Genomic DNA, 11,494 nt, shown 5'->3' with positions numbered 1-11,494 from the left:
ACAGAGCAGATACTCACATTATAACTATATTTGTCTCGATAAAAAAACCTTGTGAGACCTAACTCGGGTATGCAAAATTAGGATTTTCCGATATGTTTTATAATAAAACAAGATGTTTGAATTTAGTGAGCTCAGACTTTGAACGCACAGATGAGGCCTGTAGGCCATTTTGTCACAAGGGGTGGGTAGCATGGAGCCTTTTTCAGAAGTGATCCAGCTACCAGGAAATAACAGGACTAGTGTAATTTTTCTGTCATTGTGTTTAAATGTCAAGTGCTTAGGCAATTGTGATGCAAGTTTTCTTGCACTGAGAAAAAAAGCTTTTTATAGATTTATGGTAGGCTTTATTATTTGAAATTATTACAGTTTCTAATTTTGAGGCACACTTCACATGGGTGCATAGCTGACTTAGGCAAAAGGTCTTTGTGCATTAGACAGTTTTTTTATTTTTGTAAAAGTCAAGTAATCCACCAAGACACATCGATATTAAAACTCCTACATGAGTACCTATAAGTCTTCAAGAGTATCCATAGAATTAAAGAGTTGCAGTTGCAATGCACCTTGGCACAACCACTTTTCTTTTTTTTAATTCCATATTAGAATTCACAAGGGCAGTGTGGTTTACAAGGATTGTTCTGCTGTGTAAGCAAAGAGCAAAAAACAAACAAACAAACATATAAAACGTTCACAATGAACCACTCAAAAACTTTTGCACATCAAATTAAGACATAGGGGGACATGGAAAGTCAGAAAGGCCTCGAGGCTGCGGGAAAACAACATAACCCTGCATGCACTTCCCCCCGTTGTCAAGTAGTTGCACAAACAAACCGGCAATATCTTCATTTAAATTGTCTTCATAGTCATACAGCAACAGTGCAGCAATACAAAGCCCAAATTTCCAGCTATTTCTCACAATTACCATAAAAATGAGAAAGGTTGATTCAAGGAAATGATCTGGAAGCTCAGGGTTGGTCCATACAACTGATAGCGTTCCCTGTGTGCCATCACATCCACCTACATAGTCTCTTTGTGTGTGTGTGGGTTGACAATCTTTCATGCAAGGGAAAGAGATTGACTACAAATCCAGTGCGGCACAGGGCTCCAGTCTGAAATGTGCAACACGTCTGAAGACACAGAGCTGGGCTGTTGTCATTAAGAAGTCAGGTAGGAGTTGCAGCAGTTTATCACAGGAAGGACTCAGTAACATCCGTCTTTCCAGGATTCATCTGAGATTTTAGTTACACCCAAAGACCTGGCAATAAAATGAAAACATATGTTAGTTTTTTAACTGACACTAAACTTATGATGTTTATTTTATTAACATTTGGGTCTGACCTTCTGGAAGGCTGGGACAGTTTACTTCTTGTAGAAACCGGAGCCACAGTCTGACCTCGCCCCGCTGCAGGCCGTGCTGACCCGGTCGAGGCCCTCCCGGCTGCATAGCCTCCTCCGTTAGCGGATCCTGGCGACTGGAGCCCGCGCCCTCCAGCAAGTGGAGCCTGTATGACCGGAAGACCTCTTGAAGGCTGACGACCAGCAGGCCCGGATCCCACAGGAGGGACGGATTTAACCGGAGCTCGCAGGGAGAGAGGTGACTGTCCGTTGCCACGCAGACGACTGGAGGCCGCACCCTGAGCTAAAGAAAGAACAAAGATTTTGAAAGGTCTCAATCTGTACTATTATCAACGAAAAGTCCTTAAAGCATTCATCAGAGAAACAGTAACCGGTTCTAATGAATGGAAGGTAGAACAGTAATGAAGCAACTGTAGGACAGAGTTGTTTATTTAAGATAAGGAAGATAAAATCTCAAATGCTTCATGTAATGCATATAGTTATGACAAACATCCTCCGGTAGTGCACATCTGTTCAAATGCATTAAACTACACATATAATGTGATGACAGTGTAATAAAATAGACGTAAAAGATCAGTTTCATTTAACTTCTTCTTCCTTTAAAGTGAGCTGGAACAGAGATTACAACACAGGCTGCATGGTCTTCTGTTTCAACATTTCCCCCTGCGATGTGACCACTCACATAATGGTCTGACTGGAGGATGTTAAGAAGGGTTGGCTAAAATAAACACTTCCTTTTCAAACACTGTGTTACCAGACTGATTCTTCAAATTTAAAATACTAAAAAGGCAGAGCTGTGCCAAACTGCAAACCCACAGTTTAATTTATTAAAACTTCAATTTAACTACGTTTATCATAAACATAATGATGAAAAAATGTTCAAAAATCATGAGATGTGGATCAAACCATCAGCTCTGTTAGATCCTGGAACAAAAAGAAAAATTTGATCAAATTTAAACTCAATCTTTTTCAAGTTTTAGTACTTTTTTTTTTAACAAAGAAATAATTTTATAAAAGTTGTTAAAGTCAGAATTCATAAATTTAACAACAAATATTCTATTGCTGTTTAGTTTAACTACTTATTGTGGTTTAAATTGTTTAAAATACAAATTTGCGAATAAATCCATGTATATTTATGTATATATTTTTTATATTAAAAATGATTTTAACTTCTGGATCCAGTCAAATTGACTGAGCAGCTTGGCAGTGACATCCAGCGAATAACTAGATTAGATGAAGTAGGGGTGGTTTGTTTTCTCAGGCCATCAAACCACAATATAAGGACATGCAGGACAACATTTTGCAACAAAGTTTGTCTTCCTAATTTAAAAGACACACTGTGGGTAGAAGACAGGAGGAAGAAAAGGGTGCAGATTGTGTGACGCTTTAAAAAAATGAACATTACACCAAAACAAGAACCTGTGGTTTCAAAACCTGGATCAGTACTTTAGCTAAATAAGACATTTGCCTTTTTTTTCTGTTGTGCCCTTCTTACTGCAAGATGGTTGTAGCAGCTCCACCATCCTTAGTTTTGGCTAAGCTGGTCTTTGAAAATCATACGACTAAATGAACAGAATGAACAACTCCAGTTTCTGAATGAGAGCTTGAAGTGGAGCTTCAATAGATAAGTGATTTGAAGAACTGCAGACCAATTGATCGGCTGTAGGTTTATCTCCAAATTCCTAAAAATTGCTACTACAAAAGAATCAAAGCAAATAATTTATTTATTTTCTGTTATTGTTTTTAATAATTTAAAAATTAAGTTAGAAAAGAAAAGCAGGAATATTCTAAACACAGATTTTTTTGCTATATCGTCATATACTTTGTTGGTACAATATTTTGTTTAATATTGCAGCATAACTTTACCTGCCCCTACTGTCATTGTTTGCTTATCAAATGACATAAATGTGCAATCTATGCTCAAACTCAAGCTTAAATGAAAAAACAAACAAACAAAAAAACGTATTCTTACAAAAACGTATTTAAATATTTGAGCCATAAAGAGAATTTGGTTTCTTTAAACCAAAACAAACAGTTTTGGTTGTTTTAGTGTTACGCAGCTCCACTCACAACAAGAAAACAAAGAACAGCTCAGCAGGTGACAGTCGTCCTTTGTTTCCTGTCATCAGTCAAAGGCTACTTTTGGTCATGCAGAGGCTGAGAACTGAGGTAAGCTGAAGGAGAAGCTACCAAATAAAAAAGGAGAAGCAGGTCTAGTGAGGGGCAGGTGAGGAGGGCAGGGTTACCTTTGGGAGGGGAGTGGGACAGGTGAGACATGCGGTTGCCAGAGCTCTGGAGGTTAGCCTCCATGCTGCGGCTGTTTCTGACTGCCTCCAGGGAGCGTAGGCTGGTGCGGGGAGCCAGATTAGGCATGCTGTGTCTCAGTTCCTCTGGAACCACACACAAACAACTGGTTCACCAAGAGAACAAGCATCTGCACAGCACTGGTACAAGGATTTCCATAATAATCTGAATATTGGTGCCGGTGGTGTTTGGCATACCCTCGCTTTTTGCAAACTTGAGCAGCTCTGTGCTGGGACCCTGAAGGGATCGCCTGGGCGTTCTTGAACGTGGCGCTGCAAGCCGGCTGCTGTACTCTTGACCGTGGTTGGAGGTGGAGGGGGAAAGGCAACGCGGTGAACCCAAAGGTGACGGAGTGTATCGATGCCGGTGCTGGGAGGCGGAGCAGAACCCATCCTCGTCATCTTCCAGGCTGTAAGTATCGAATTCCTGATCGCTGAAGGTTCCGCCGCGGCGCAGCGACTGCTGAGAGGTGGTGGAGCTGCGGCGTGATGCAGATGCTGAGCCTGAGGCACAATCCTGCCTTAGACCTGTCACCACAAGCACACGCATTCAAGTCCAATTCTTGCACCTCAAACAGTTCACAGATTTCAAAGTGCTACTGATGACAGCATGGACTTACTCTCCTCCTGCAGACGAGCCATGATCTGGACATCGGTGAGATCCTGGAGTTTATAACCCATAGAAATGGAGTCATCTGATGTGCTGAGTTCACTGTCTACGGATGACTGAGAGCTCAGAGCCGAGTGCATGCTAGTTGCACCTGAACACAAGGAGGGTAACATGTTAAAACAAAGAGAACGTCACATGACCGCAGGAAACTATCAGGCGAGCAGAAGAGGCCTTAAATATTCCAAATGAAACTACAAAAAAGAAATGATGTTTCACTACAAAGTAAGAGTTGGAAATGGCACGTTTTTGGCACGACGTTTCCATGGTTTATTACATTAATCATAGCATCAAATCAGTCTATTGTGACAAAAAAACCCTGCAAAAGAATTCTTTTTTTTTTTTTAGTCATATGTTCAGATTGGATGTCTTTTCATGTTTTTATTTACAAGATTTTTACATGAACCATCTTTTTTTTCTGGAAGATATACTTTTTTTTGCATCTGTTTTTTGTTTAAGAAGCCGTGTGAGACGCAAAGTAAAAATGTTCTCCAAACAAAAGACATGCCGGTCATGTGATCATGGCGGATCACATGACCGGCCTGTCACGTGATCGGTCCCAAATATTTGCATTTCTACGTGTGACATCAGATAGTTGAGGCCTGACTTGTTAGCTTTTATAAAAGATTTGCATCAATCCAAACTGTGAGCACACAAAACAATAAGAGAGGTTATTGGCCGTGGAAAGCAGAGTGTTAGCGTCATGCCATACCTGCGCTGCCACAGGTTAGTAGGGATTTGTTAGTCGATTTGTGGTACCCAGGTGAGATCAGCCCAGAACTGGTGGGGCCAGCCTCTGACGGGCTGCTGTACATGTTCCTCCATCGGGACGCTGCAGGCAAAAGGACAGATCGGATCAGACGTCAGACATGTGAACAGACGAGGTCTCATTCACAGCGGCTGCTAGTTTCGGGCAGAAGCGCTCTCTGCAGCCATCGGGTGCTTTCATGGCCCGCTGCTGGGTTTTGAAAGGAAGAGCTGTCACGTGGGCGAAGGTAATCCAATCCAGCCCATGACTGCATGCAGCCATTGAGCCGTGGCGTGAATAGCCTTGTTGTTCAGGTTCTCCTGTGTGCGGGAGGCTGAAGCTGCTGGCGTAATAAATGAGGAATGAGCGCCATTTGATCAGACAAAAACTCCCTTTTGCACAAATGTGGTTGAACACCAACTACCACTGCTCAGGCTTTGTCATGGTACTTTACCACAGATAGGTACACAAGCAGGGCAACAAAAAAACTAAAGCATCTGGACTTAAATATGATCTGATACAAAAGTCTTCAGAGGAGCTCAAGCTAAAAAAATAGGTTTGGGGTGAATACATAACTACGTTTGTGTGTTTTAACAAGCTAAATTAATACACAAGTAAGTGTGTAAATTGCATACTCTGGTCCAAGCGGTTGATCAGCGTCTTACAGGCCATTTCCGTCTCTGGACTGCGATGATCAAGAGCCTGGCGACACCACTTCAGTGGCGAGTCGGGCCCTGGATCGGCTATTTGCTTTTTAGGAGACACGTACAACCTGTCGAGGGGGAAAGGCACACGAGATTAAAACTGGTAGAGCCGGGAGACGTGAGCAACAGAAAACTGTGGAGGCTTAAAGTGAGAGCTGTCGGAAAATAGGAGCAGTGCAGAGCCGGGGAGAAGGCGATTAGACTCAAAGCGTTAGGGCTGACACGTTTCCGAGTGAGAATAATTGGTTGCAGAAAGTTTTCAAGCATTCTGTCCTGACTGACATTCATGATTCAATCAACTGTGAGCGATCACACAAGAGGTGTGTCTTTAAAGTCTATACCACAGGCAATCTACGCCCCACCACCCATGCATGTCCTCCCACTTCACAAACTATCACTGTGTGTAAAGACAGCAGATAACAACACAGGAGAGTAAACACTTAAAGGTCTCACTCACTCCAATTGTCTTTTGATTTATTTTAAAAAGCGTTCCCAATAGTCTTTGAGTTATGATTATGCCGTTTTTAGCCAAAATGTTGTTTTCTAGAACAGTTTCTGCAGCGAGGCAGGAGTTTATTACAAATTCACCTCTGACTTGTAGACAGGACTGTTGGCACGATATGAGCAAAACTTGCGATATGCGATATTAGTGATCAATATTGCGAAAACGATATAATTTGCGCTATATAAACAAATAGCAAAACAACCAAAAACATCATTACCATTTCATGCAGTTTAAAAAAACTATACTCCAAATGACCCTCATTGACGTAGGAGGCAAACATCTAACATTAAAGGGCTCATCTGATTGGCCAACATTGGAAAGGGTCCATCCAATTGGTCAAATGCATAAATGGATTTATTTGATTCGTTAAATGCTTCAAGCTGCCATAGGATTGTTTTAGCACATTTAAGGGAACCAGTTATTGTGATTTTTGATGACTTTTGCGATATGGATATTGCACAGCTTGATATTGCGATGACGATAAATTTGCGGTATATTGTGCAGGCCCAGTTGGCACAGAGTAAACCTACCCCCATTTCCCATCATTCCTTTGTTTAAACCCTCTCCTGCTAGCGTCCAGTCCCTCACAACCTCAACCGTAACATTAGAGGTGCAACAAAAATGGCTTAACAATATTGCCGCTATCTAGCAGTACAGTTTTGAGCCTAATACCAGCTCGGAGAAAGATAACAAAGATGAACGTGGATCTACTTGTCTGCAAGTGAATGCATCAGAATGGAGCGGAGTAGGGAGCTTTTGGCCCCCCCAAAGTCACAGCTACAAGCGTTTTTACGTCTGCTCCTGATTTACATGCGTAATTCTGAGTCTAGTTTTCTTTATACGTGTCCTCCATCATGACAAAACAGGATTTTAATCAGAACGGGTGTATAATATAAAAATGGCCTCTTTGAAAGTGGATGAGTGCATTTAAAAGTTCCTCTGAAACTCAAACGGACGGGTGTCTGAGCCCGTCAGCTATTCCTCCCAACAGGCAAAGATAAAAGGTCGCATTTTCCCACAGGATCCTCGAACAATACAGACCAAAATTCAGGTCACTCATGCTGTCACAGAGCCGGGGAGGGGGGGGGCGGGATGTACTCTGTCCAAAAGCCTAAAGTCCTGTTTGATCCATTCAAGCAGGAGCTTTGCTCACCATTTGATCTACTGTTTGAACCAGACACAGGTGAGCACCTATTGCTCCTTGGCAGTGCTGTTATGTCACATAATCACACAGGTGTAGTTCACACAGAAGGTTTGTTCACTTCTGTTTGCATAACAGAGAAGTAAATATTAGGACAGAACATCAGAAGTCCATGAAGGACGTCTTTAGTCAAACAACTGCTTTTTCTTTCTTGACTCTTGTTCCCTTCGCATTAAAAGAAAAAAAAACTTTGTTTGCTCGCAGTGTTTCTGTCCCCCTCGGCCGTCTGCTCACCCACACAGGGGCCCTCGGATCGCATGATGCAAAATCCCGTCCAAAGCAGTTAAGGCCATGAGCCAGCCTACAGCCCAGAGGATATCAGATTATACCGCTGTGAGGATTAGCATTGTTTTGGCCACGATAAGCACCCCCCTCCTCAAAAGCACATATGGTATGGCTAATAAAGAAACTCAAAAAAATAATTAAAAAAAGCTTCCAATAATCTGAGCTGACACCAGAAACAAAAAAAATGGAGGAAAAAAGTGCAATTTCTCCCTGGAGTTTTCATGTATATAGTGTAATAATACACAGCAGATTTCTGTCACTGTTTTCCTGAATCTTCTTTGATAACAAAGAAGTGAAAAGAAGTTCCTTCAGCTGTAATTCTGTCCTCACTTTAAACCCAGGAGCAGGAGGGTTGTCTCAGTTTTAGGACTCTGCTGAATTTAAGGAGATGTTGTTTTCATCTAATTTGCCTGCAGGACTGCATGGATTATTCTGCTTCTACCGTCTCACACTTTTCTCCACAGCTGACATTTAATCCTGTTTTTTCCCCCCCTCCTTCCGTGTCCCTGTAGAGTTCCTGTTCGCCAGGTTTCAACACCTGTTTTCTTCTGGATTAAAGAAAGTGATCTGCAGCAGTCACACGGCTAAACGTCATGCAGTCACTGCCCCGTGGGGAAGTTGCTCATTTTAATATCAAGGGTTCACAAGAAAAGGCAGAAATGAGTCATGTGGTTAGAGGGGATGCTTTACCTACAAAACCAAGAAAGAAACTCTATATGTGAGGTCCGTTTGGCCTAAAGATAGCTCCTATTCACTGCTGCACTGCATAAATGAACAGTTATAAGGTATGAAGTGTTTTGAAGAATATTTAAAGTCCAACTCCGCTCATCTCTTGATCTATCGTAAAATCATTCCCAGTGGGTGGGATCGTTGGTGCAGAGTAAGCCTACCTCCACTTCCCATCATCCATCTGTTTATTTGCTCTACCGCTAGTTTACAGCCCCTCACAGCTCCAACCTCACATCAGAGGGACAATAAGAGTGCAATCTAGGGGCTATCCAGCCGTAAAGTTTAGAGCCAGATTCCAGCTGGGATGAGGACAACAAAGACGTACACGGATCTTGTCGTCTACAAGTGGATGCATCAGAGCAGGGAGTTTAATGTAGTCTCTTCTACGTCACACCTACAAGCTGTTTCCAACTCCATTTGTTCATCTGTTCCTGATTCACAACTCTTTCAATTAAAAAAATACTCAGAAATGCCATTTTAAACTGAATTTCCTTCATATGTGTCCTCCATCATGAGAAAAAATGTTACAAGACCACGTTAAAGAAACCAAAGACGTGATTTTCTTCGGAGCAGAATTGTGATGGTAGACAGGGGGGGAGGGACCTACCAACTGTCGTCATCTTCTGCATCTGCGCATCCATCCTCCAAATCTAGGACATCCACTTCATCCAGTGCACTTTGGTCCACTCCTGAGTCACCCTCTGCAATCGTCTCTGATTCATTACTAGCTTGAGAGGGGCTCTCAGGTGTCAGGATTTGCCCCCCTCCATTGCTGCAGGTCAGAGTTAGAAAATGCCCTTCATCTCCCTCCTCATCCTCTTCTTCCCCCAGTCTGTTGGCCGCGGGCACAGGGGACATCTCTTCCCCGCTGCTGCTGTCCTGAGGCGGCGACAGCTCCAAGTCTGTGCTGCTGTGCTCCTCTGACCTGACATGGGAGTTGGTGAGCTCTTCACAGGCCCGCCTGTCGTTGACGTTGCCGGGAGCAGCGTTCAGGTTGCTGCTGCTGCTGCTGGAGCCTCTCGTCTTGCCGCCTCTGTTGCGCAGGCTCTCGTTCTGGATCTCCAGCCTGCGGACGAGTTCCTGCAGCTTTCGCACCTCTTCCAGCTCCACCCCTGCCAGGTCCTGGCCCCTGTCCCCAGCCTCCATCATGCGTCCGGACTCGGCGCTCTGTGCTGGACCCCCATTGTCGGACGGAGAGACCACACCGGCACTGTCCGGGACCACCATGGCGCCACTCTGCACGCGGATAGCAACAAATAACTATAAAGCACCTTAAAACCTGCGCTAAATTCAATCATAAACGGTTTCGCAAAGTCCAACTTAGAGTTTCAGCTCTGCAACATTGATTTTTTAACTTATACGGGTTAGGTATTTAATTATAAATATGTCATAAATGTAAAAGTTGTTCAAACAAAAACAAAACAAACCACAGCAACATGCTAGCAGTTTGGGCTTTTATTTTCAAAATGACAATTAACGGTTTCCGGTCAGTACCAGTGTGAGCACACAGATGCCGACAACCTAAAACTGTAAATCTACAGAGTGGTTTAATCAAAGACGTGTCCTCTGCTTTTTAGTGTTATATTTTTACCATGCTATCAACCAAAAAGAAAGAAGGAACCGTACCGGTGACTGAGCCGTGTTGTCCCCGTGAGCTGACGGCTGCGCTCGCCCGCCACTCAGATTCAGAGCATCATCGGCTGCATGAATGAAGAAGCTAATTACTTCCACCCGAAAGGGTCCGTGGATTTTGGATAACTCTCCAGGCGCGTCAGAACATTAACGTAGCCGCTCCATCCAATTCTGATGTGTGTGAACGTTTTATAACGTTCACCGCGATGCACCGCTAACTAGCTTGTTGATGGACTTTAGTTAGCCCACTGAAGAGACACACAGCGGAGCGACGCTGGCGCCTCCTCCTATCCATGTTCCTGCTCTTTAGCGCCTCCCAGCGGCAGTACTCCCGCCAAACACAAACGACTTGATAAACGACTTCAATTCCTCAAAGTAACCGCTAGATGTCACCTTATGCTAAAGTACCATTTGGGCCAGTTACGGAAGCCGAAAAGTCTCAAATTTACATTTAAAAAATACACATTTCCCACGTTTTTATTGATATTAATCCATTCATATATAAAATATGGCTTGTAAATATTTTCCACAGTTGATTTATAATGTTATTGTGTTTTTCTATAAATAACAAATTGATTTTTTATTACTTTTGACTGCAGAAGAGACAAGTTATTTTCAAAATTAAATAACATCCTCCTGCTGCAACAATTATTCTGGAATTAAAAAAAATTCAAGAAAAACAAGTCAAACATGGTATTTTCTGTCATTTGGTACATTGTCATCATTTTTCTTCTTCTACTACTGAATATAAACATGACAACATTGGTGTACAATTATTTTTTTCCGATATACAGTACTAAACCCATCTCACAGATTAACTCTTTTACCATCATTTTAGCTCAATCATCTGACATGTAAAACATCTAAACATGAAAGAAACTTAACTGAAAACAGATGAAGCAAAACTACGAATACGTTTTTTCATTCAAGTCATCTTTTTTTTTAAAGCCAGGGAGCCACAATAGAGGATTAAAAAGTCACATGTGGGTTTGGAACCCCTGATTTTAAATTTAGTAACTTGTTCGGAACTGCACGTTTTCCAAAGTATAGTGACACCGAGAGGCCAGTAGATGTTGCTGTTCTTCATTTTTCTGACTTGAGTGTAGAGTGTTTTTATCAGTATGTTTATTAGGTTGTTATCAGTACATTTGTATGAATCAGTCATTGTGCAGAGGTAATACTTGGGGCAGGAATGATATCTTATTTCAAGCTTTGTTCCAATATATCTATAAGCTAAGTGGAGCTATGACCAATATATTCAGTTATTTGCATGGGGCTCTAATACTGTTAGCTACTTTGAAGAATTCACTTTGCCTTTGATTTCTCAATGTACTTGGTCACATAGAGAATACCCTGAACAATGAATG

The 11,494-nt window shown here is 42.3% G+C and overlaps 1 protein-coding gene across 2 annotated transcripts; it reads right to left on the bottom strand.

Moving 5' to 3' along the window:
• Window positions 1-331: 331 nt before the first annotated feature.
• Window positions 332-10,533, bottom strand: LOC101164071 (SLAIN motif-containing protein-like). 2 transcript variants are annotated; one of them, XM_004073502.4, is made up of 9 exons: window positions 10,122-10,530; window positions 9,103-9,731; window positions 5,707-5,843; window positions 5,036-5,155; window positions 4,277-4,417; window positions 3,855-4,184; window positions 3,600-3,743; window positions 1,336-1,636; window positions 332-1,252 (listed from the first exon to the last, which is right to left on the bottom strand). In XM_004073502.4, exons 2-9 carry the CDS (start codon window positions 9,720-9,722, stop codon window positions 1,198-1,200), a joined length of 1,848 nt encoding a protein of 615 aa, XP_004073550.1. In that variant the 5' UTR covers window positions 9,723-9,731; window positions 10,122-10,530; the 3' UTR covers window positions 332-1,197. The 2 variants fall into 2 exon arrangements, with proteins under 2 accessions (XP_004073550.1, XP_020562319.1); XM_020706660.2 differs by lacking the exon at window positions 3,600-3,743 and having other exon boundaries at window positions 10,122-10,533.
• Window positions 10,534-11,494: the final 961 nt, after the last annotated feature.

The sequence above is a fragment of the Oryzias latipes genome, chromosome 10, assembly GCF_002234675.1.
Source record: "Oryzias latipes chromosome 10, ASM223467v1".
Taxonomy (NCBI): domain Eukaryota; kingdom Metazoa; phylum Chordata; class Actinopteri; order Beloniformes; family Adrianichthyidae; genus Oryzias; species Oryzias latipes.
Note: the sequence above shows the minus strand (reverse complement) of the source record. Positions and strands in the feature narration are given on the sequence as shown.

Excerpts from the sequence above, each read along its gene's own strand:
- LOC101164071 (XM_004073502.4), bottom strand. The coding sequence starts at position 9,722 with ATGGTGGTCCCGGACAGTGCCGGTGTGGTCTCTCCGTCCGACAATGGG. Across the intron at positions 5,156-5,706 it reads GATCAACCGCTTGGACCAGA|CGTCCCGATGGAGGAACATG; the intron begins GTATGCAATTTA and ends TTTTGCCTGCAG. Across the intron at positions 1,253-1,335 it reads CTGTCCCAGCCTTCCAGAAG|GTCTTTGGGTGTAACTAAAA; the intron begins GTCAGACCCAAA and ends TTTTATTGCCAG.